The sequence below is a fragment of the Epinephelus fuscoguttatus genome, linkage group LG6 (genome assembly GCF_011397635.1).
Source record: "Epinephelus fuscoguttatus linkage group LG6, E.fuscoguttatus.final_Chr_v1".
Taxonomy (NCBI): domain Eukaryota; kingdom Metazoa; phylum Chordata; class Actinopteri; order Perciformes; family Serranidae; genus Epinephelus; species Epinephelus fuscoguttatus.
Window position 1 is genome coordinate 18,038,662 of NC_064757.1, and position 21,649 is coordinate 18,060,310.

At 39.4% G+C, this 21,649-nt stretch overlaps 2 protein-coding genes across 2 annotated transcripts; one reads left to right on the forward strand and one right to left on the reverse strand.

Annotated features, from left to right (window-relative positions):
- Positions 1 to 2,070, forward strand: nkx3-1 (NK3 homeobox 1). The gene is made up of 2 exons (XM_049578900.1): positions 1 to 225; positions 511 to 2,070. The coding sequence occupies exons 1-2, from the start codon at positions 42 to 44 to the stop codon at positions 894 to 896; spliced, it is 570 nt and encodes a 189-aa protein (XP_049434857.1). The 5' UTR covers positions 1 to 41; the 3' UTR covers positions 897 to 2,070.
- Positions 2,071 to 10,770: 8,700 nt separating this feature from the next.
- On the reverse strand, positions 10,771 to 20,500 carry slc25a37 (solute carrier family 25 member 37). Its single transcript, XM_049579258.1, has 4 exons — positions 20,209 to 20,500; positions 14,673 to 14,901; positions 14,271 to 14,327; positions 10,771 to 12,071 (listed from the first exon to the last, which is right to left on the reverse strand). Exons 1-4 carry the CDS (start codon positions 20,401 to 20,403, stop codon positions 11,542 to 11,544), a joined length of 1,011 nt encoding a protein of 336 aa, XP_049435215.1. The 5' UTR covers positions 20,404 to 20,500; the 3' UTR covers positions 10,771 to 11,541.
- Positions 20,501 to 21,649: the final 1,149 nt, after the last annotated feature.

A 21,649-nucleotide genomic window follows, 5' to 3' on the forward strand; every position in this document is an offset into this window, starting at 1 on the left:
TCCCTCTGCCACTGAGAGGCCTCCGGTTTGTGGATTACTGGATGGAGATGTCTGACTCAGTCAAACCTCTGACCTCCTTCCTCATAGACGACATACTCTCCATGAAGGACAGTGCAAGGCTCAATGCTAAATGCTGCTCACAGAAGATGGAAAGATGGAAAGAAGGATCTGATAAGTTGTCAGAGCAACTTTGCCCGCAGGAGACAGCATTTGATGTGCAGACAGGTGAGCGCCTACAAGCTTTCAAAAGCAAGAAGTTAATGGATAGATGTTTGTTGACTTGGATTTGCAGAGTAATGTTTTAGAAGATGGAATGGATCTTTAAATTATAGGTCTGTATCATGTGAAATTGTGGTTATTTTTTTATAGAAAGTATATCAAGAATGTTTTTCTTACAGGTGTTTTTTTTGTGGTTGTTTTCCTTTGCAGCCTGTCATGCACACTACTCTATATTACCTGTTAAAGGGTAGTTTTTTCTCTTAATGACTTGTCCACATCTGTACTTTACAGAACCTCTGGACACATCCTGTCCCACCACCAAAGAATCCAGTAGCTTCTCCTCCACTGGGAAACAGAAGCGCTCCAGAGCTGCGTTCACACACCTCCAAGTGCTCGAACTGGAGAAGAAATTTAACTACCAGAAATACCTGTCAGCCCCAGAGAGGGCTCACCTGGCCAGCACCTTAAGACTAACTGAGACCCAGGTGAAAATCTGGTTTCAGAACCGGAGGTACAAGACGAAACGAAAGCAGCAAACATCAGAGTGCAAAGCTGAAGGACTGGGCCTGAGAGAAGACCTGGTCCGGTCATCACTAATGACCTCTTTCTGCAAAGCTTACCAGTACAGACCCTACCTGTGGGACTACAGTGGCCCTTGGGGGCCAACATTATGGTGAAACTGAAATGATGTGTGAAGCTATGATTTGTAATCATAAACTTATGTTTGGTATCCCTGATATTTAGGCTCTATGTTCACTGCCAGAGTTGATTCTTTGCTTTTTTTCATGTTGATTTTGAACCCATGTGTTACATTAACCAGTGTACCATCTGAAATGATTTTGTTCATACACACATCCTGTATTTTACTTTAAGAAAACAGATGTTATACAATATCATACATCTTGTGGTTATGGACACAATGTGGGTTTGCACAATGAAGCATTTGATTACTGATATTGTGGATAAATTCATAATTAAATGAATGTTGACACATTTTACTTTCCTTTAAAACTTTGTGTTAAAAGAAAATACAGAAAATACATTACCTGACTGTAGTCACACTTTCAGCTAGTTTTCAGCAAACAGACCGGTAGCTCAGGTTGTCTAAAGTTGTTAAATGATAATGGTGGCATATAATCTGCAGAGGAATACAACCTATGTATGCAACAACTATTTGCAGTTCACTGTGTAAATGGTATGTGTAACACTATAATATGGACAATTTCAGTCTTGTACACTGGAGACATTTAAACTATATATGTGGAGTTAAATTCTGATAATACTGTAAAGCTACACAGAAGATAAGACGAGGCAGAGATGAGGGCGATATTGTAAATGAGGGCTAAAGAATGAGATCTGATTTCTTTAAAGAGCCCCTGACCTGATTACAAGCTCTTCAGCTTTCTGAAGGTGACATCATGAGGAGAGCTGTATGAAACTAAGAAACTGCATTTTGTTATCTGAGACATTTCAGAATATTTAGCTTAAGATGACTCAGTGTGGCAATCAAACAATAAGTATATTGTATGAAAAAACAAAATCTGGGGGAAGCAGTGAAAAGTAGGATACCACAGAGAGAAACATACCTGACTAAAACTAAGTAAGCAGTATTGTCATACATCAGAGTAACCACTTCACCATCCTGACCTCCAGGTGATAACACATCTTGACATTAAATGTAAGTTTTAAGGCCGTTAAAGTGTATCTGCGGACGGACTGCGTTGTCTTAAACATCAGGTTCAATCAGAAGATGCCAGTTTTGCTCGTACTACTGAGGCATAGAGCTGATTGTGAAGTGATTATTGTCATAACAAAACCTGTTTGTTAACATGATTACCACTGTGGGACACTCGGAGGGTAAAAGAAGGTGAATGGATTAGAAATCAAAATGCCATCTGACACTGTAGGAAAAGTCTTAGTGGTCAGTGTTGGTTATTTGTGAAAATAAAACAAGATTTATGAATTATACTCTGTGAAATGTGCTGCAAGATATCTGCTAAAACAACTAGAGCAGGGGTGTCAAACTCATTTCAGTTCATGGGCCACATACAGTCCGATTCAATCGCAGGTGGGCCAGACCAGTAAAACCATTGCATAATATCCCATAAATAACAAACACCTCAAAAATTTCCCCTTTTTTTTGTTTAAAGAAGTACATTTAAAAAAAAAAAAAAAAACACTCATCCATTCACAAAACAGATGGCAAACAGCCTGTGATGCCTTCAGAAGAATAAGTGAAATTTCAGCCATAGTTTTCAGTTTTTCCACATTCAGTCAGTCCACTAGTCGCTGTCATTACATGTGCATTTTTCTATACATTTCCACTCCTGTGTAGTAATCCCAGCATCACCACACCAAACTAGAGTTTAAAAGAACTGTATTCTGATCAGGGTGGAAAAGCCTCTGAGGCAGCATTTTACATAAAGAAAACTACTCACTGTTTAACTTGCTCCTGAAACCTGACACCTCTTAGCCGTCACAAGTGCATCACTATTAGGTGTGCAAAGTCATCCAGTGGGCCTGGCGGGAAGGTTTTTGCCCCTGGGCCGTATGTTTGACACCCCTGCACTAGAGTGATAAGCTAATGTGATCCAGTTGCAAACTAAATTGCGTTTATATGTCCAGATTTAGATGTCAAGTAGTCTCTAGTGTCAGATAATGAAGTGACCAGATGCAGAAGTTCAAAGGTAAAGTTCCAACAACAACCCTGTTGTGTCCATCACCAGTGTTGGGACATTCAGTTATTGTAAAGTGATTTGAGTACATGTCAGCTGTATGCATTACTTGCATTTCTGATGCAGTTTGTTCACTTGGGTCTAATCTATAAATGTAAAACTTTTTCACATAGCTTTATTGAGGAAATTAAAAAAGAAAAAGAAAAAAGAAGCAAACTCATGTTGTCAGAGTTGCAATATACACAGTCCACCAAAGTGTTGGTACACATAGTTGTAATGCACCGCAACTTGCAACTTTGTTATGTTCACCCATTGACCTTCTTCTTGTTGCTTCAGAAAATCTGTAAAATCTGGTCACATGGCACTTCAGCCGTTAACCTTAAAGGGCATCTGCAGGTGTGTGCCAGGATAAGACAGGGCATGTCCTTGAGCTTCCTTGCCACAGGTATCACACAGGTAGATGCACTTTGTTATCAGTGAATGCATGGGTATTATCCATGCCTTGAGTATAAAATGGCGTGTCTTTTTGTTATCGCATGGCTTCCTGTAAGTAAGTTGCCCTCCACAGCTGAGGTCGCTGCCTCCTTAATCCTGAGGCTGAACCTTCAGGGTCAGTGGAGTTTGATGTGAGTTTATGAATGGGGTCTGGCAGGATATTCTACAGGGAGTCATGCCTCATTGTCACACTATGTTGTGTCATCTGACAGCCAACCAGTCATACCCATTAAATCTTTATTCAGAGCATTTACATATAAAACAAACCCCAGATTGGGTTTATAGAGTCGTGACTTCCAGCCTTTATTAGAACATGAAAAATAAATATTTTACATCTGAAGCATTGCAGGATGTGGGCCTTTTTAACAAAAAGATGTGTTTTTACATTCCTTTACTGAGGGGGGCGATGTCTGTGCACCAAACTGAAACCTCTGGCTGACTTGTCAGCGGACTTGTCAGTACAGAGGAGTGACCGCATATAAAGACAGAGAAAGATAAAAATAGATAAATGCGTCTTTATTTCTTCCCACTGTACAAAAAAGAAGCCAATATATCTTGGACACGACCGCTGCCATCTTGCGCTAGTGACATCATTTGGAGCCAGAGTCTATGCAGTAGCAATCTCCATAGCATTGAGTTCTTGTCCATACAGCTGTCAAAAAAATCGTGAGCAGCATCACTGATCACAAGCACAGTGACTGGCACACACAGCTGTCAATCATGATGTCAAAGCCTTTTTATTGCATCAAATAACCAACTAATACTAAACTAATCAGATAAATGAGCACTTGAACACATTGACATGATAAGAACTACTTAAAATGACAAACACTGTGATTGGGAAAATATTATTTGACATGACCTTTAACTTTTTATAGTGGAGTACTTTTATTTGGCCCACGTACCATCGGCTAATATGGAGAGGGCAGGATGTACTGCAGCCAGCCACCAGGGGGCGATTGAGATGTTTTGGGTTCACTTTTGGGAAGCTGTCATGTTGTCCACCTTTATTGTGCCATCTGTGATACAGAAAGCAAAGTTTGCATTAGCATATTGAAAGTTTTGACAGCAAACATGGTAGAGTGTGTTTGTAGGTGTAAAGTGAAACCAGTGTGAACACACTGTGATACCACACCAAATATTAATGTGTTTCACAACCACTAACACTGTGTCAGCTAATGCTAGTTAGCCTACAAACTGTCAATCAATATAAAAAAAAATAGGAAATGTTAATCACACGTACCATTCTGATGCAATCTACTTGTCACAGATGTAAGTGCAGAACAGTCTCCTTATTTAAGTCTGGGTCTGACTGAGGTTCAAACATGAAAGGCTGAGTCTCTGATGCTTCCTCGAACATTAATGGAAGCCATCTTGATAATGCGTACTGCCCTTTCACCAGTCAACCTAGGGCTAGTCTCCCATAGCAAGACCTATCTCCATACTTTGTTTTAGTGCTGTGACAGTGCTGGAGAAAGCAGAAAGCTAAAATTAGAGCAAGCAGCAGTGGCAAATGGATTGCAAGGCCAGATCCAGAATTTCTGTGAGGGAGAAAGAGTAGATCTGCATCCAGAAACTTTTTATATAGAAAAAAAAGTTGAACTATTTCTAGTATTTTTACATACTTAGAGCAACTTTAGAACTATTTATATAAAAGCTGAATAGCAACAATGAGGCCTAAGTGAGTAACCTAGAGTCTCATGGAGGTTGGCATGCAGATCTGACTAAGTACAGTACCTAACAGTGCTGATAAGACGGCATGCAGGATTTAGGGCTTTACATACTTTAGGAAGGGTAAGTTTGTGGTAACACAACCAAAGTGTGAGCAGAGGACTGATGCAACCAATAAAGGGAGACTTGAGAGCTGTCACGCCAGTAACCTGTCTGACTTTGTGAAGTAGCTGCCCTCATAGGGATTTGTCTTATAGCTATGGCAACAAGTGTCAGATTATCAGGAGCTTATTTTTCTTTTTCCTCACTGTTTCTCTCCACATCCTTATATTTTTAAGTGCTGATCATTCTAACCTCTTAAGTCTTTCTGTGGAGAGTTTTCATCAACTCAGTTGTCGTATCTAGAGGCTGATATGAGCCTGAATGGTACTGTCCTATTCAAACATGCAGAACATAGTATGGCATATCTTAGAATGTAGAAACTGGAGAAAAAAAAAAGAATCAAATGTGAATCTCAAATCTTAACGATTTCCTTAAACTGAAGTGCGCTCTTATCAACAGCACCATTCATTCTAGGCCCTTGGAGTAAACAGGTAATTAGACATGAAGAGGGCAGATAGCATCTGTTTTGACGGCATTGAAAATCTGACAGTATCTCTCAGCGTCTCTCAGTGTCTCAGGCCGCGCACGAGCACGCTCATCAGATAAAGGAGCTTGTTGAAGGGTGAAGTTGAAGGTTAGGAGAACTATTATTTTTGCACTTGCCATTGTAATACCTGCACTTCCGCAGGCTCAAAGAGACATGGTGCATTGATTCAGAAACACAGAGGACTTTTAAAAAAAACATCCTCCTGTCTGTTTACCTCTCTGGCTCTAGGGGTGTGTCTGTAAATCTGTCTGTGCACCACCTGGATTAACTGGATTTGGAGAGTAATTGATGAAAAGCAGTTAGGAGGAGCGTACAAACTCATGGCCTTATCTCCTCTATACTGGGATCATAATTTCTGCCAGTACGTGGCTACATAAAGATTTGCTGGGATATGGCAATAAAGCTGGTTAATGCCAAGAAACACAGTGTTAAGTCTCTGCTCTCAAGAGTCTATGGTCTTTGTCTATATATTTAGGGATCAGATTGTGAGACGCAGTGTGGTCACGGAGCCATCGTCGCGCTCTTCAAGGTGGCCAATGATGCTTTGAAAAACAAGCAGATCTTCATAACAGATGAGTAGAAAAACCGAGCCCGACCACAAAGACAGCCTTTGTCAGTGCTCCAATATGCCGTGACTGTCTGACAAATTTGTTGGAGTTGATAAGGAGGTTTAAAACAGCCCTGATCTTTTCACATGGGAACACTCATAAACTTCCTCGGGTAGTGTAACTGGATCCCTCATGTTACGGTACCAGTAGAGCAGCTGCCTTTCTTCTCCCATCAGCAGATACACTGCTGCTTATCCGATGGTTGACATTGATTGCGTTACTGCAAACAAGTGTGTGTGTGTGAGGGAGAGGAACAGGGGGAAAATGGGCAGACAGAGAGAGAGAAGAGTAATTTTCCAGTGTTCTTATCTGTGGGAGAAAGATATAAAGTAGTGGGACAGTTTACTTCAGATTTGAGTGATTAGAGGACAGTATGACAAGGACATGGGCTGAGGGAGCCGCTCATTGTGCACTTCAGATAAACAACCTGCTCAAGGACAAGGGCAAAAACTAAACACATCAGGGACAACAGCCTTACAGCACAAGTGTACGTGTCCTGAGGCATGCTGCTGTGGAATAAAGCTCTGCACTGTCTGCATCTCAATAAAAAATCTGATCAGTCACATCAGTATGTCATTACAGACTGTATTATATGTAGGACACACATGTGAAAAACAGTTTTCACCTTCATATAAACAGCAGAACAAACAGAAACATTTAGACATACCATAGGATCACTGTGAGCAAAATGAGGTCAATGAGGGCATGCAAAAACTGATGTATGTATGCAGATGATCTTCAACTTTTAATGCTGTGTTCGGTGATATTCACAAGTATTGAGTAACCAGAATTATGTGATTGTGCATATTGTCTCTACATATGTGTTATCAACTATCCAATGTGCAGCTGGACTGTATGTCCATGTCCACGTAGACATGCAGCTGGCTCTTTAAACACTGTGCACAGACTGGAAGTGTTTCTTTCTATGAGACAAAATAGGAGCAGAGCCAACAGGGCAGGACTGATTATGTCAGCATGTGGATCCAAACACAGTGACATCACATGTCAACATCATCTCTGCTGTTGGGGATTGTTCCCCAGGTGTGTGGACAACCTCTAAATGGTACTATATCTCCCTCTACTGGAGCTGTATAACTCCTGCAGGATACACACTTGAAGGGTACACAAGGGTACAAAGGGTTCACACAAATGTCAAACTTACTTAGCTATGCAGATTGTCTTGGTTTCGAGACACATCCCACTTTGGAGAAGCAGACAGGAGTACTAACATATAAGGTCAGAAATGCACTGGTGAGGATGGGGGTCAGCAGCAAAACATCTTTTGACCATTTAAAAACTGTCAGCAGGACAATTCACCCCAAAATCAACAGTAAAAAATCAGGAATGTTTCAACCTCATTTTCCTAGGCGAAACTACTACTGTTTTCTGTTTTGGAAGATTTAGTGACTGAAACTATGAATGACTAGTTTCTGTACCTGTACCTGTTACCCCACAAAACCAAAATTACAGATTTTCTTACAGAATTGTTTTGGTGTGAGTTGCAGAGTGTTGGTGATATCGGCCATAGAGATGTCTGCCTTCTCTCTTATACAATGTAACTTGATGGCGCTCAGCTTGTGGTGCTCAAAAAATACATTTGAAAAACTCTACAGCAATGTCTCTTTGCAGAAGACTGATACATGTAGCTCACCTAGCAACACTGAGCTAGCTAATGCTACAGCTCAACTGAGGAGGACACCATAAATGTTTACATCTCGCACTGCCACAAGGTCGTGCCCCTCCATGAGAAGATGCTTCGTTTTGTACAAGGTACTGTTGGTGGATGTAGGGGATCATCTTGAGTAACCGGGTCATGACTTCTGGAAAGAGACATCGCTTTTGAGTTTTTCAAATATATTTTTTTGGTGCTTCAAGCACCATTAGACAAATGCCATCTAGTTCCATTATATTCAAGAGAAGACAGACATCTCTATGGGCAATATCTTCAGCACTCAGCAACTCACACCGAAACAATCTAGATTGATAAATAGCACTACAGGTAAGAGGAAAAATATGTATTTTGATTTTGATCTGTCCCTTTAATGGTTCTGTGGAGTAACAGAAACGGATTGTGAGAAAAACTATTACTACTGTTTTCAGACACTAAATCCTGTAAAACAAACAGGAGGCCATTTCACCGTCAAGGAAAATCAGATTTGTTTGTTTTTCCAGGTGCGTACAGTATAATCCTTATGTTATTTGTCACAAACTGACACAAGGAAGAGACACAAGTCAGGTTAAAGTCCCAATTAAGTGTTTTTACAAGAGATTAATTATAATGACTATTTACAAAAGATGAATGCAGGGTGTGGTGGGTGAGTGCATAAGCTGAGGGTGGAATGTATGAATGAGTGTTGCATGTTTGTGTGTTTACAGTCATGGTGGAGGCCCTAACAGGTGCTACTAGTTTATCAGTGGAGGCGGAAAGGGAGGGGTCATTACTACTACTGGAAAAGACTAATGTATCTCAACAGTAGGTAGATACAGTGTTGCCTATTTTTTCTTGTTTAAGTAGAAATATTAGTTACACTGGAAAGATGGGAATTTCAAATTGAAGTCCCAAGAATTGTAAAACACTTGGTGGTTGTATTTTAATGCTGAGAGAATAAAAACCAATATGTTCCCCAACATCTAAAAGACTGACTGTGACAGGCCATACAGAGAATCAAAGTTAATACTGAATAAGTTAAGAGACAAAACACACAAAAACAAAGCACTCATCACTTGCATGTTTATTTCAGCTCCAGTGTTACATACTGTAGCAGCATTATCACAATCATTTCATATTTGCATGGTCATACTTCCAAGAACTCCAGCTCTGGAGATGGCACTCTATCATCCCAACTCCCCATTTCAATCATTTGTGCGTAATTAGCATTAAACTATTTACATTATAGAAAACCCCACATGGAATATATCAGCTTTGCTGTCGCCTTTAAAATGTACGTATCTATTAGAAACACGACATTGACACATTAGAAGTACTTAGACACAGGTGCTGAGACAGTTTAGGAAACATGATTCACTGATATGAATCGACACGTCAAAGGAATGATGGGGTGCTGTAGGGCAAGCAGTGCTGAATGCAAGTACAATGCAATTAATCAAAAACTAATCTGACTTCATTTTACGTTCGTTTATGATAAGTAGATTTTTGTCAGTGGATCCAACTGAAAAAGAAAAATTACATAATGTGGGCAACACTCACCTAATTAGAATGAAACATTATGAACTGCTTAATTAAGACACTTTTTCATATTCATATGAAATCTTTCTCATACTTTCAACTGAATTCAAGTAGTTAGTCTAAGCACAGATCAGTCAATAAAAAACAGATCATCATGTAATTTTCCAAACACATTGAAATCTTTTCATAACAATTATATTAACATAAAATTTTCATTTTTCACTGTATTTTCTTAAGTACTTCAGTAGTCTATGAAACTTTTTGGAGCGTAAAATGAAAATGCGGAGGCAGAAAATACTTTTCTGACACACATACAAATAATAAGCCTCTAGAAAAGATATAGTTTAAGCAGTGGGGCAATTAAACACCACTATGGGGCAAAAACATGGCATGACAAGTCACAGCAGGCGGGCAAATAGCATCATAACTGCAAGTTAAATGTAAGATGCATAGAATACAATGCATGTCTTTGGTATATTAAAAAATCATCCAAGTATAATGAGTCTGTTGCTAAAGGGTTTGTGAGACCACTGGAATCTGATGAACTCACTGAACTTTACCAAAGGGGGAAAAAAAACCTTCATAATTAAAAATAAATAAATCTGGCTGCTCGCTGGATTACATCAATATCTGCAGGAATGTCTCGACTACTGAATGGAAAATAGTCAAGAGGCTGGTTCGAGCAGCGAGCACACAGGAAATGGGAAACTACAACAGGATGAGTGGAAATAAATGACAGTGCATTGCCTGCTTACCAGCTGATTTGTATCAGGATTTCACTGGTCTAGTAATAACAGAATGCCCCCAGTTTCAGAGTAATGTAAAAGTTGGGATGTTACATTTTGGGATCACGGAAAGTCAGTCAAACTTAATGCTCTGAAAATATTTTACATACAATATACAACCTTTAGAGTCAAGGTCAATATGACGCAAACAAAACAACTCAAAAGCTAAACATCACACATGTACAAATGCATGTGAAAGCGAGGTGAGACGTAGCCACCTCCCACGTAACAGCCTCGTTTGATCCACCTTTGGATCTGCATAATGACATTTCTCAGAAATAGTCACCCTCAAAATATATATTCATGCCTTTGAATACAAAAGCTGCCCTCTTTCTGCAACAGGTATGATTCTTTAAGTGAGACTATTATTGTGCGTGATGCAGGAGCAGTGTTTGCTTTAACAAGGCAAATAACTAGAACACAACTTGGTACTGACAGAGAGAAATAGTCTCAGGGAGGAAATAGTATTTTGCACTAAAGTAACAAAAAAAAAAAAAAAAAAAGTGAGACAAAAATAGGTTTGCTGCAGACTGACATTTGACCATTAGATGCAGAGATAATAATTAAAAAACAGCATTCAGTTACACTCGTTAGATTTGACCAGTTATGACATAAAGAGTGCTGTAAGATTGGATCTCATAACAGAATAGTATGTTTCCTTGCTAGAGCTTGAACCCAGGAAAATAGTTTCATATTTATGAGGCACTTGGAAAGCGTCACTGTTCCGTTCACTGTGGAGTGAAAATGAGGAATGTGTTGTAATGTTGTTGTTTTTTTTAATAAATACACAATGAAATAAAACAAACAGCATTGTGTTTCTTCCACATCCGTAAAATACAAGCCTCTGAAAGCTAACCAAATAAATAAAAAAGTTCCAATATCGAGAACTATAAACATCATTGAGGACATCTTAATTATACGGCCTCCACATGTAGAAAAGACAGTCTGCAACGTGGCGGAGAGGAGGAGGAGGAAGATGACGTCATTGTGTATCTGTCCTTCAAAGGATAGTTATCTCTGCTGCATATCCTGGTTGTGTAACATCATCTTGACTTGAGAATGCACACAGATTACGGTAAGTGAACAACAATGGGCAGTCCTCCTCTGCCACTCCTTGACCATGACAACTTCCCTGTGAGACAATAAGTGCTGTTATTTCCTCAGACAGCACACAGTGAGCTCGCACAGCTTCAGGCTGGAGTCTTCTTTCATCGGTTCCAGTCTAGGTGTGGTTTGCTCCGACACATTTCCATTACATTGGTCCAGGTCTTGCCGCCTGTTTCGGTTGCTGCTTCGTCAGGAAGTACTTGAAGAACTCGTACACTGACCAGGCAATGGCAGTGGAGGGCATCTGGTATATAACCCGAGCTTGGGCCCCTTTGAAGAAGGCCGCCAGACCACCGAGCCGGTACACTGTCCTGAAGGCATTAGCCATTCCCGATAAGTGGCCGCTGATGTTCATGGAGTTTAGTGCTACGTTCTCCTGTGTGTTGAGAAGAGTTTTACAAACGTCAAGTGGAGTGGTTATTGCTGCGGAAACGGCGCCTGCTGCTGCTCCTGACACTATGTGGGTGCCAGGGTGGTAATGTCTTTGGGGGTTTAACTGTTCCTGCATCAGCTCGTAAGTGATGAAGTGAACAGCCTGGAATGGGATGTTCATGGTCAGCTGAGTGCTGTAGCTGCGGTAGAAGGCTCTCACACCCTCAGTGCGCCTTACTGTTTGGAGACAGTCCCAAAGTCCTCGATATGGCGAGTTGTACATTTGCATCCTCTGCTTAATCACTGAGCCATGGAAAGACACAAGTAACCATGTTAGCATGTTCATCACATACATTTATATTCATTCTACACTTTGCACTCGAGACAAAAATATCTCAAATAAAATGGCAAGAACAGACATTTACATGACAATTACGTGACTGTTTCAACCAAACGATAATTCAAAATTACAAGTATTTCTTTGTTTTAAATAGGTTTTAAATGTGTTAAGGGTCCAGAGTGTAGGGTTTAGGGAGATATATTGTCAGAATTGGAATATATTATAATAAGAGTGTTTTTACTTAGTTTATAATGACCTGAAAATAAGAATTGTTGTGTTTTCGTTACCTTACAGTGAGCCGTTTATATCAACGTTTAGGGCAGGTGCTTGTCTACGGAGACCGCCATGTTGCACCACAGTGTTTCCCCTACCATTATATTAGGGGGGCGCCCCTCTGCTCTCTGTATCACACACGGCGGAGTTCTTCCCCGATGTGCACACACACGCACACATACACGCACGCACGCACGCACGCACACTCCCACCAGCGGACAGAGAGCACACGTCGGAAAATATATTGCGTCAACCACCTGAAAAGCAGACAAAAATATCTGCGTTTTTTTAAACGCTCCCAGGGTGGTGGAGATGGTGAAGAAGAAATGTTCTGATGTTTAGTTCAATGTACAGTTCAAATAATTGTTCAGTTGTTATATTGACTGCTGTCACTAAAAGAAACACATGAACACTAAGATTCCTTTAAGTGTTTGTGTCGATGTCCCCCCCCAAAAAAAAGCTGTAAACCTAGGGGAAACACTGCACCATGTTTTTTTTTGTTTTTTTGTTTTTTTTTAAGTAGCCAAGAACGAACAAACCAAACATTTGCTCTGGGTAGGGCCATTTGTGTTTTCATGTCGGCCATAATAGTTAGCGACCCCTCCTTGACGAGGGCATCGGAAAACTGCATTCAAAACTTAACGTGAAACTACTTTATTCAGTGTTTTTACCTGTTTAAATTACCGGGTGTGATTGTTTTAGAGAGGAAGAGACCTCTGTGGATAGACTGACATTTGGTAAAAACTTCCTGAACAATGAACACTGAAGGAATTCTAACTGGAAGAAGTTTCAGCTGATTGCAATCTGCAATCCTCACCACTAGATGCCACTAAATCCCCCTAAATCTTACACACTTCTCTGGGGCTGCAATATTAATGGAATATTAATCTTGATTTTGGCTTCCCACAAATAAACAAACATAATCGACTATGTTATTGATGTTTAAAAGCCATGCTCCGCTAATCCCTCGGGGATCAATAAAGTATTTCTGATTCTGATTCTGATAGAAAACTCTGCTGCATTTCAAATCAAGCGCCTCCTAATATAACAGTTACCTCCATTTTTGAAGAGCTGTCATGCCGCTTCGTATACACTCTGCAGCGGGAGCTAATCCGTAATCAACTACCATCATCTGTTGTTTGGACTTGGGAGTGAACAACTCGTATGCAAAGAATGCATGAGACGTGTCTGCGCCACAAAGCAACACAACTACCGTGTTAAACCACCTGAAAAAACTCCACAATCTGCAGTGCGATGAGTGCACAAAGGCCAAGAACAGTAACGTCCCCGACTTTACTGTACCGTTACCGCCAATTTCCGTACTTGTCCAGCATCAGCTCAGACATTCATAACAGCAGCAATGCAGTGCATCACGGTGGCCGCTGTAAAATAACATATATACAGAGGATACGTAGGCTATTTCATGGAAGCTGCACTAAATTCAGAACCTTATTTTAAATCTTATTTTGATGCAGGAATGTAACATGATATGAAAGTGAGAACAGTGCTATGTTGAGTTAATTTGGGGTTGAAGACTTTAGTACAATTTTATGTATATTACTTTGCTTCTAGGAGATGCACTGTGAATAAGGACAAGAATTATTTTGAGTGCAAATATTTGTACACTTGTGGGGCTGTAGCACAACATGGGAGTGAATATAGTGCTCTGTATATTTCAATGTGAAAATGCAATAAATTATTTTGTCCATAAAATCTATAAATGATCGTGATAAATAACTGTGATCTCAGGACATACGTATGCATGTTGATCAAAATAATCGTGAGGCTCATTGATTGCTTTTGGATGCATACATAATACTTGCTAGTATATATACAGAATATTGTAAACTTTATCCTTTGAAGGACACAAACAACATTTTTTTTCTTACCTTCAGCTGGGTTCATGACTGCATCGTGGAGAACGGTGGCCACACTACCTGCAATACCTGTTAAAACATTAAGAGATTGTGTCAAGTTTAAGTCAATGACTGATTTCAAGAATTTTAACATTAAATTCATTTGTTACAGATATGGGTCTTATTTTAGTAAAGGTCAGGGTGAATTAGCAGTTTTTTCATGCCGTTTAAATGCTAAAAAACACAACACATCTCAGATAGCAAGTTTGGATTTGTCCTGTTTGGAATATAGCCCCATCCTTGCCACTGTAAACAGGATATGGCATTAAAATGATTTATCCTAACTACACTGCTCCAGGCCTTGTTGGTTAGCCCAGTGTGAAAGCTGTTAGTGTGACGATCAAGTGATTTGTGTTGAGACGTGGGAACATGTACCATTGGCTAAATGGCTGTTGCCTCCACTCTGAATGACGTCACTGAGTGAGCGTTTGACCCGTTCGTAGCAGGCGAAGTAGAGCGCATGTGCAGGTCCCGCTCCCATCATTGTGATGTTGAGGCCCCTCAGCGGCCTGAAGACCCCCTCTGTCTGGATGATCCTCTTCAGAGCCTGGTAGACACTCCTGTACTGTGCATTTGGGTCTGGCTGCAGGCTCTGCATCCTTGTCTGAAAAAATAAAGACAGATAAACCATTGTTTGTAATTTGCTACTAACTAACGCCAAATGTATGTGACTCAGAGTGGCTTCAAAGTGGGCACCGGTTATTTGCCAAATCATGATTTCTACTTGCATTGTTCCTTGTAATGCTGTCACATTGTTGTGACAGTAAGTGTACTTGGCAGCAGCAAGGTCCTGACTGACTGATGTGTGTCTCTCCCAAGGCTGGCGTGGGTGGCTGTGGCAGCTCTTTGTTTTACATAACCACGCCAAGTTATCTGGACGCCACAAAGCATGTTTTTATTTGTGAAGAGATCTAGGGCTGGCTCAGGAGATAGGCCAAGTCTATCTTCCTCAGCGTGTTTCCTTCCTTCGGCTTAACAATAAAATATCAATTACATTTCCGTCTGATACAGATTTAGGAACTTGGGGCACACAGTTTGCGTTTTAAGTTTGCGTGACTGGCGTGGTGCATTACAAATCACATTGTTCAGAGGCAAACATGTGATTTTTTTATATTCAAGCCAAAGAACACATGAAACTAGTTTTCTCTCTAGATAATCTGAAGGGTAAATTATGCTGGCTACAAAGCAACCTGCAGACAGTTCAAACCCTATATCAGGACTGTGCTCTTTTTTAATAATAACTCTCTTAATGCCTGATGATAAAAGACATCTCATGCACTTATCAGCCAAAATAGGTAAGTCTTCAGTAACCACAAGCTCAGTACTCAAAGTTTAAATAAGATACAGTGAAGGTTAAATATATAAAATCCCCTCCTTGTGTAACTGGCATGTTGCTTCTTGCATTGACAATGAATACCAGTGGACAATTAAGAAATTCATTTTTCAACCGTGAAAAAATTGGCACATGTATCATTATCTTACTTTTAACAGTACTAGCCTCAGATGGGATATGTTAACAATGACTGAAGTGTGTCAAATGCAACAGGCATCTGTGTGTGTCCAATAAAAAAATATTTTTGTAAAACAATTTATGAAAATGACTGTATCATTAAAAAGTTTAATGACTCAAAATGCTTAGCTAACAGCATTCAGTGAGACAGTGTAATTTTAGATGTGAAACAAAGCTGTGGTCTGATGAAACTTTAAGGATCTGTTTACACATGAGATGAAATGTAGTGAAAAACTATTTGTCCAGCAGTTTCAGGTCTGTTTTTTAGAAAAAGCGTGCAGATCATATCATCATTAGGTTCTCAGTGGGACCCACTGCATTTATTTTTAATTTATTTACAAATTCTAAGCATTTTTCTACAGTGTTCACAAAGCAGCTTGAACCTGAGCTTACTTTCTTTGGAGCATTTAAGAAAAATAATAAAATAAAATACTACGCCAATTAAGAATATGAAAAGAAAAAATATCATCTTTATCATGCATCACATTCCCCTTTCTAATTGCTGTATCTCTCAAAGGATTTGTATATTTTTTTAACTGTCTGATATTTTTACCCTGGTTTAATTACTTCCTTTAGTCCTCTCCACAAAAATCACCCCACAAATAATAATACGCGTGCTTTTAAGATTGGTCCGAGCACAACATTGTTTCCAATTAAATTTCTCTCTTAAGTTATGACCCTCCCTCTCTGTCCAAGAACATTTTTGTACACTGCCAGGAAGTAGATTATTTCTTTCTAGCACTAAATCAAACATAAGTGTTGTCTGCATAAAGATGGTATTAACATCACTGTCACACTGTGCTAACAAAACCATTTAAACGTACTAAAAAAGGAAACACTCCCATCTTCTACATTACACTGTGTCACATCTGTCCTGTCTCTGTGGCAGTTTACTAATCAACACTGCAGATGAGCTGCTGCATTCACACACCCTTTACTGTGTGAGGCCGATTCCAAATGTGCAAAACACCGATAAGATCCCCCTCCTTGCATTAGGACAGGCTACTCCCGTAGTCTTGGCTGAGTCTCGTTCTTTACTGGGAGGTTGAAAGATAGAGGCTGACAGGGTCAGTAGATTGTTACCACTACCTTCTGAACCAAGTCTTATTAAAAACATTCTGTTAAACTCATCTCAGGTTTGACGAGAGACACTAATTCATTACTTCATAAAACACATACTGGAAATGAATGCATTGGAGTCTGTTTTTGATGTTTTAAGATGCACTGTTTTACTCTACATCGCAACTGTCAAAGTAACAAAAATAATATAGGAACCATGCTTATCTATTTCTTTAGAAATTTCAGAACAGGTTCTTTGTCAACTTCAAACACACACTGATCAAACTGAATGAGCACCTACAGCTGTAGGGTGCTTGTGTAAACCTGGAAACCTCAAGAGGAAATGGCAGCAGTGGTTTGTGTAATAAAGGCAAATGGGTTCATTTGGAAAGACTATGACACAGAAAAAAAAGAGGACATAATGTCTTTTTTTTTCTTGCAGTATGTTAATACAGTTGTCTGTGCCACATCAAGATTATTGTTTGGGCAGCACGCCAAATTATCAAAACAACACTACATTGTTAGGAAACAATGGCTGAGCAGAAGAGGAGGATTGCAGGGGGCAAAGTTCACATTCAAAACCAACACTTAGCGATTTGCTTTGCAGACACAAGCCAATTTTTAACAAGCTTAAAACTAGCCAATAATGTCATTCAGTTACTGAACATAAACTTCAACATCAGGCTTCAACTTCTTTTTTAGTGATACCTCTCTTAATGCCTGATGATAAAAGACATCTCATGCACTTATCAGCCAAAATAGGTAAGTCTTCAGTAACCACAAGCCCAGTACTCAAAGTTTAAGTAAGATACAGTGAAGGTTAAATATAAAAAATTCCCTCCTTGCGTAACTGGCATGTTGCTTCTTGCATTGACACTGAATACCAGTGGACAATTAACAAATTAATCTTTCAACTGTGAAAAAATTGGTGCATGTATCATTATCTTACTTTTAACAGTACTAGCCTCAGATGGGATATGTTAACAATGACTGAAGTGTGTCAAATGCAACAGGCATTTGTGTGTGTCCAATAAAAAAATCTTTCTGTAAAACAATTTATGAAAATGACTGTATCATTAAAAAGTTTAATGACTCAAAATGCTTAGCTAACAGCATTCAGTGAGACAGTGTAATTTTAGATGTGAAACAAAGCTGTGGTCTGATGAAACTTTAAGGATCTGTTTACACATGAGATGAAATGTAGTGAAAAACTATTTGTCCAGCAGTTTCAGGTCTATTTTTAGAAAAAGCGTGTAGATTATATCATCATTAGGTTCTCAGTGGGACCCACTGCATTTATTTTTAATTTATTTACAAATTCTAAGCATTTTTCTACAGTGTTCACGAAGCAGCTTGAACCTGAGCTTACTTTCTTTGGAGCATTTAAAAAAAAATAATAAAATAAAATACTGTTAAGAATATGAAAAGAAAAAATATCACCTTTATCATGCATCACATTCCCCTTTCTAATTGCTGTATCTCTCAAAAGATTTGTATTTTTTTTTAACTGTCTGATATTTTTACCTTGGTTTAATTACTTTCTTTAGTCCTCTCCACAAAAATCACCCCACAAATAATAATAATACGCGTGCTTTTAAGATTGGTACGAGCACAACATTGTTTCCAATTAAATTTCTCTCTTAAGTTACGACCCTCCCTCTCTATCCATCCACAAGCCAATTTTTAACAAGCTCAAAACTAGCCAATAATGTCATTCAGTTACTGAACATAAACTTCAACATCAGGTTTCAACTTCAAGATGGCACGTAACGAACAAATTTGGGTTTTGATTTGCTACACCAGTCACACATAGACTTAAATTTAGGTGGGTTTTCTCTGTTCGTGAACTTTGTTTGAATGTATGAATGACGTCACACAAGTTTTAAAGTTTACATGATTATAGAGGAAAGAGCTCCTCACTAATAAATCCAAATCTGAATCACATTTTATTTATACCAGGCATTAGGTCTGCAACTCACAATTGCTTTAATCTTTCATTGTCCTGCAGACTATTTTTTGAGTCATCGTTTAAGCTTATTTGTGAAAATATGCTCATCCAAATTTCCAAGAGCCTGAGGAGATGTCTTCAAATGTCTTGTTTTGTCTGACCAGCTGTCCAAAGCCAAAATATGTTCAGTTTTCAACGGTTAAAAAATGGAGAAAAGCAGCAAATCCTCAAGTGTGAACATATAACTCAAAAACAATTGCCATTTTTGATTAATAAAAATGACTCGATGATTAAAATAGCTGCAGATTAAGTTTCTTTTGACCGACTAATTGATGTATCGACTAAGTTTTCAGCTCTGCTATGTACTGCAGTGGTTGCCCTCTATCAAGAACAGCAAAATCCTCATTAGTCATACTGTACATTTTCTAAATTTGCTTGTTTGTTTGTGCATGACTCAGTTACATACCTTTTTACTATTTCTACCCCCACTGGTTTATACAAAATGTCATAATTTAATCTTTAAAATATAGAATCTGGTTAGATATTGAGCTAAATGCTGTACTTCCTGGGAGCACTGTCAATGACACCAATCCAATCTAATAAATGCAACAAATGTCTTGATCATGTCAGTGACCAGACTGAGACCATTTTAATATAGTGTTAATTTAATTTTGTAATCTTGGACATTTCAATAGGGATACAGATGACTTTCGTTTATTGGTAAATGCATCTATGGGCGGCCACAAAGGTAAACTTTATAACTACACTACAGAGTTTAGAAACAAGGTGAAAACCTATTGTTTGTTCTTTAAGATTGGAGGTACATTTAAAGGCAGTTTGACTTATTTTACAGCCAAGCCAGGTACTTGACCTTCACTTACCTTAATAGTCTGGGTAACTCATGTCGTTTCACTGTATGAAAAACACTGACTGAGACAAAAGCTTGAGATAGCATGTGTTTACACTCAGCCAAACGAGCTCATTATCAAAATGACAAGAACTTGTGCTAACCTTGCTAAAGAGTAACTTGGGTAAATTAAGGTGACACTGTTCGCCCACTGAGCTCGCTGTGTTAGCAAAGTTCTCAGTTAGAGGCTAAAAAAGTAAAACTGTTGCTAAGTGCTCGGTTTAGCTAACGTAGTGTTTTTATTTCGGTTTAATTTGTGCTAGCTTACTTAACTAGTTAGTTGAGTTGGAGCAAACAGGCTGTCGTGCTTAAATTAGCTAACACTGGGGCTAACTAAGGATGGGCAGCAACATTTTAGAGCTAACGTTTGTTAGCACGCGATAGGAGCCTGTCTGTGCAGTTAGCAGCGCTGTGTAGCTCGTTAGTTAATGAGCCGTGCTGGTTAACAAGTGTGATTGTGCTGCTAGGCTGCCTGTGTGTACGTTACCTTGACAGAGTCCACGGGGTACATCACCGTGTGCTCCAGTATGCCAGCCACGGCTCCTGCTGTCATGTGGGTCGCCACTGAGACATGAGGTGGCAAGCTCTCATAGTCACCGTCCACCCCGAAAGGCTCATCGTCTTTGCTTTTGACCTGCGACATGTCCAGTGCTGCCACCGCAGAGTCCGAGCTCAACTCCATGCGTGGACGGCTCTCCCCGACGGTCTTCTGAGCAAGATAACACTCAGAGAGGTGTCGGCGGCATGGATAACCACAACATCATCACTACTTACTGGAGTTCCAGCGCCCGTGTGACGTTAACACCCGGGGGCGTGGCTCAGAAACGTATGGACCAATCATTTTCCGGATACTCAACAATTGGGCGGGCTCTTGGTTTGGCGCGGCCAATGAAAAGTTTCCGTGGTAGATTCCTCTGACACTTCACTATGCTCCTGCGCATCCCTGCTTGTCTCTGTTTTTGAATGGGTTTGACAAAACTGTATAATCGCACTGTCCGACGTGAACAGATAAAAAAGGTTTGGTCTCCTTATCAGGCAGCATCTGTTCTTTAATACTGTGGAGAAATCATACAACTCTCCTTTTTCATAAGGACATATGTCCAACTTCTCTTCGCGCCGAGCAAGTGGTGGAAAAATATTCAGATCCACATGCTATGTAAGCAGAAGTACTAATGACTATGTACAGTATAAAAAATACGACTTTAAAAGGAAGTGCTTCAGTGCTTGTTTCAAAATACCTTATGGGGTAAGTGTTAAAACACTCTTTATGCAGAAAGGCCCTCCAGAGATTCAAATTAATAATAAAATTGATTAGTATTGCTAATTCATGAACATTTAAGGCTCTCTTTAATGTTGTAGTTTATTTAATTGTTTAATCAAGAACACTGCATCATATTCTGTTAACTGATCATATGTATTGTACATAAAACTTTAAACGAAAGGATAAAGTGCAGTAGAAATATAAAGTGGCAAAAGTGGAATACAGAAATAAAGTACAATAGCTAAACTGTATTAATTAAGTCAATGTAATTAGTTACTTTCCTCCATGATGGGGGGGTTGTATAATGTATGTACCGCAAATATAGACAAACAGGACAGGAAACAGGAGTTCTTACTTAAAAAAAATAAAAATGTTTTATTGGTTATTTCTTCATCTGTATCTCTTTCTCTCTATCTCTTATCTTTTACTTTGAATGTAAAGTCATTTTTGTTTGGTTGCTCATAATCTTTAGGTTGTGTACAATGTAGAGCATCAAGATTGAAATCAGTGACAAAAAGTGCTACTCCATGCTACTGTGTAAGCATGGATGGATTACTGATCGGGCCTAGTGGGCACAGGCCCAGGGGCCCAAAGTGTCAGGGGGTCCTCTTGGTCTTCACCTGCAAAATGTCACTCAAATTAACATGTACCGGCCAGACAGAGGCTC